We start from the raw sequence: 3,367 nt of genomic DNA, 5'->3' as shown, positions 1-3,367 counted from the left end.
TACAAAAGTCATTATTTATTAGAAGCATAAAACTTAAAGACCTACATATGGAATCACACATACAAGTTAAATAAACATATTCTACAATGTCATTCTACTTCTCAAAATAGACTTACACCCATCTTCATGAACCACCATGAAATTTAATGGTAACTGATATTTAATGGTCACCTAAGAACCATGGTGGGAAAGTAGTCACTAGTGCATACCATACCACACTTATGTAAAAATCTGGCAGTGAATGGTAAAAAGGGAGGCTGCAACCCACACAATACTATTTAGGAAATGGTAGGTAAATTATCAAAATATATGACCATTTCTATGTACATTCTCATGTTTGCTTCCAGTAAAATAAGGTTAGTGTGCATCAATGGAAAATATCTCCAAAACTTGTTTACAACATGTACTTCAATGTGTCTAACTTAATGTTTTTTTTTTCTGGTTTTCATGCACATATGGGGAACTCGAATGATAAAATCTCTTATGTTTGACATTTGACAGACCAAAACAACATTTTACTAAACGGAACATTCTCTTCTAGTAATAAATCAAAACCATATATTTTACGGATGCAATATGCACTGAAACTGACTTTACATTATCAACAAAGTACATGTTAACATTACAAATATGAAAATATATCATGAGATCAAATAAGATGAGCTTGGCCCAAGTGAAAATATTGATAGGCACACCCTTTAGGACAAAAGTCACTCAATATGGTCATTCAGAACCATGCAGGAACATTTTTTGGCTACTTATAAAAGTAGGGACTTTTGGCATAAATTGAAACATTACATGGGGGCAGCCTTAACTTTGACAGTCTTCTTAGGTTAATGGTGTGACAATGATAGAAGAAAAACTGAAGTTCTGAATGGGATGTATCATTAAGGCAACCAATGTACTTATTGCCAATATATGTAACAGAACATTAAATATTTAGTTTTAGCCGATTTTCATTGACAAAAATGGTAGATGACATTTGCTAGAAGCAAATAAATAAGGTGATGCATTGCCTAAAATAACTAAATTACAAAGAGGATCTGCCAAAGCTTTTATGTATAGGCTTTGCTGACAAGACATTCCCTTGAGAGAAGTGTGTGCTTTCATGTATATAATACATATGACAAAAAATTAAATGACAAGTTTGTATGGAGCTACCAATATATCTAATATATATCTATTCATGTTTTAAATGAAGATAAAAGACCTAGAGCACATATTGTCACTTATATAAGCACTGTCTTCATTTTTTCCTTTGGTGAATCATGAGATTTTGATAATACTGACATTATGAGAGTATATACCTATTCTGGTCATGACCCTCCTGCGAGCAATTTCTCCAAACAGTGCTAACAAAGTTGTGAAAAGGAGGCGTCCTGACTGTTTATATAATATTGCATGACTGCAAACCATACAGACCAAGTTTAGTTCCTTAAATATATAGATATATATATATATGCACATATATATATTTATACAAATTACACAGTACATGTATACTTGATTTTTCAACAAGTGACATGAAGCATTGTTTGAAAAAACTACCCAAAGGTATTTGGTGAGGAATGATTACTTTTACATATGATCTCAGCTGAGCATTTCTGTGCATATTCCAAGGTATTCTTTGACTTTAACCTTATTTTTTCTAATTCACAGAATAAAATATAGAAAAAAAGTTGAACTTAAAATTTAACTCTGCCTCAAGATTCCACTTTAGTTTCATTCTGTCCAACCTGAGAACCAGACTTTTCCTCCTTTGCAGAAGTGATAGAGGGGTCCTTCTTGTCCTCTCCTGCACCATTATTGGTTGCACTCTCATCAGTCTTCGTTTTCTTTTTGGGCTTGAAGGATCGTTCATCTCTTCGCCCGTCACCCTCATCTTCAGAATCTGAATATTCATTGTCTGGTGCAATGCGTTTGTCTGAAGCACGTATAGAAATTCTCTCATCTGGACTGGCCTTGTCTTCATCTTCACTCTCTTCTGCTACACCATCTTCTGGAATAGCTGTAAAACAGAATGAAAGTTGTATTAAGTGACTGGAAAATACCAACTGATTAAATATACCTAATAAAACAGATTATTAATAATAATAAAAAATAAATTTTAAAAATCACAGCTAACATTTTTATCCTTGATAGCACTTGCAGGTGATATTCTATTTTCATGTAAAAATATGGGGCAAAATGTTAAGAGTGATTATAAAGGCAACACAAATAACCCCTTCTTTAAACCTCACCTATACTTTGTACACCAGGTGCATGTGGCAACATCCTCAAGTTCTCAAACAGTCTGGTTTTGATCTTGTCTAAATACTCTGGTGTATTCTGATTGGCCATGTTTGAGGGGCTGATATGGAGCTTGAAGTCTGGTCCAAAATATTCAAAGTAATCATTGTAGGGAAGTTCATTTGCAATTTCCGTATTCAAAGCAACAGCTGTTTCATAAGTCCAACATCTTGCTACATTACGGATGGTGTATCCTCCTCCACCAAGCAAGAGCAGGGGAAGGTTGTACTTCTTGACAAATTCAACACACTTTGCATGACCTATAGGAGGAAAAAATCAACATAAATGAAAATGCTTAATAAAGCATATATAATAGTCAAATATTATCAACATCAATGACTAACAATGCCCAGTGGAGTACAGTAACAATTAATTATATTCTTACAACTGGTTATATACAAGATTACAATCACCTTTCTCAAATCTTTGAACCTGTTGTTTCATCTTTTCAAAACTTATTTTGTGTACAGTGGGTTTTTCTGTTAAGTTATCAGTACATTACCTTTTAGGGTGAGGTTGAAACAACCAAGCCTGTCTCCAGAGAGAGAGTCAGCACCACACTGAAGAACAATTGCAGAGGGCTGGTAGGTTTCCATAACCTGCCAAAAACAAAATATTTCAATTTGATACACGATAACATAATTCTCATAATTTCTCAGGATGTTACTTTCAGTATTTGAATGGGCAAATGTAAATATTGAAGTTCCTCCTTACCTTTGTCATTATTGGCACAAATATGCTGTCATAGCTCTCATCATCTATGCCATCTCTTAATGGGAAGTTAACAGCATAATATTTACCCTTCCCAGCACCAATATCCTGAAAGATAGGAGGAAGAGTTTGTTATTTTTTTCATAAAAATATACAATAATATGTATTTACTTTACATATGTCTTATAATGAACTACTAACATGTAATTCCTTACTCTTAGGTCTCCAGTCCCTGGGAAATACTCTCCATACTTGTGGAAGGAGACAGTCATAACACGGTCTGTGGTGTAGAAGGCCTCCTCAACACCATCTCCATGATGAATATCAATATCAATGTACAGAACTCGCTGGTGATACTTCAGCAGCT

The 3,367-nt window shown here is 34.1% G+C and overlaps 1 protein-coding gene across 1 annotated transcript in view; it reads right to left on the bottom strand.

Moving 5' to 3' along the window:
• Nucleotides 1-3,367, bottom strand: part of LOC125035161 (probable histone deacetylase 1-B) — a 12,169-nt gene continuing 8,802 nt past the window's right edge. Inside the window, exons 5-9 of the mRNA XM_047627370.1 lie at nt 3,216-3,367; nt 3,004-3,108; nt 2,792-2,888; nt 2,241-2,549; nt 1-2,008 (exon numbers count right to left, since the gene is read on the bottom strand). The exon at nt 3,216-3,367 is cut by the window's right edge and continues 52 nt beyond it. Coding sequence (XP_047483326.1) covers nt 1,704-2,008; nt 2,241-2,549; nt 2,792-2,888; nt 3,004-3,108; nt 3,216-3,367 — 968 coding nt within the window. The 3' untranslated portion in view covers nt 1-1,703. The remainder of the gene's footprint in view (nt 2,009-2,240; nt 2,550-2,791; nt 2,889-3,003; nt 3,109-3,215) is intronic.

The sequence above is a fragment of the Penaeus chinensis genome, chromosome 19 (genome assembly GCF_019202785.1).
Source record: "Penaeus chinensis breed Huanghai No. 1 chromosome 19, ASM1920278v2, whole genome shotgun sequence".
Taxonomy (NCBI): domain Eukaryota; kingdom Metazoa; phylum Arthropoda; class Malacostraca; order Decapoda; family Penaeidae; genus Penaeus; species Penaeus chinensis.
Note: the sequence above shows the minus strand (reverse complement) of the source record. Positions and strands in the feature narration are given on the sequence as shown.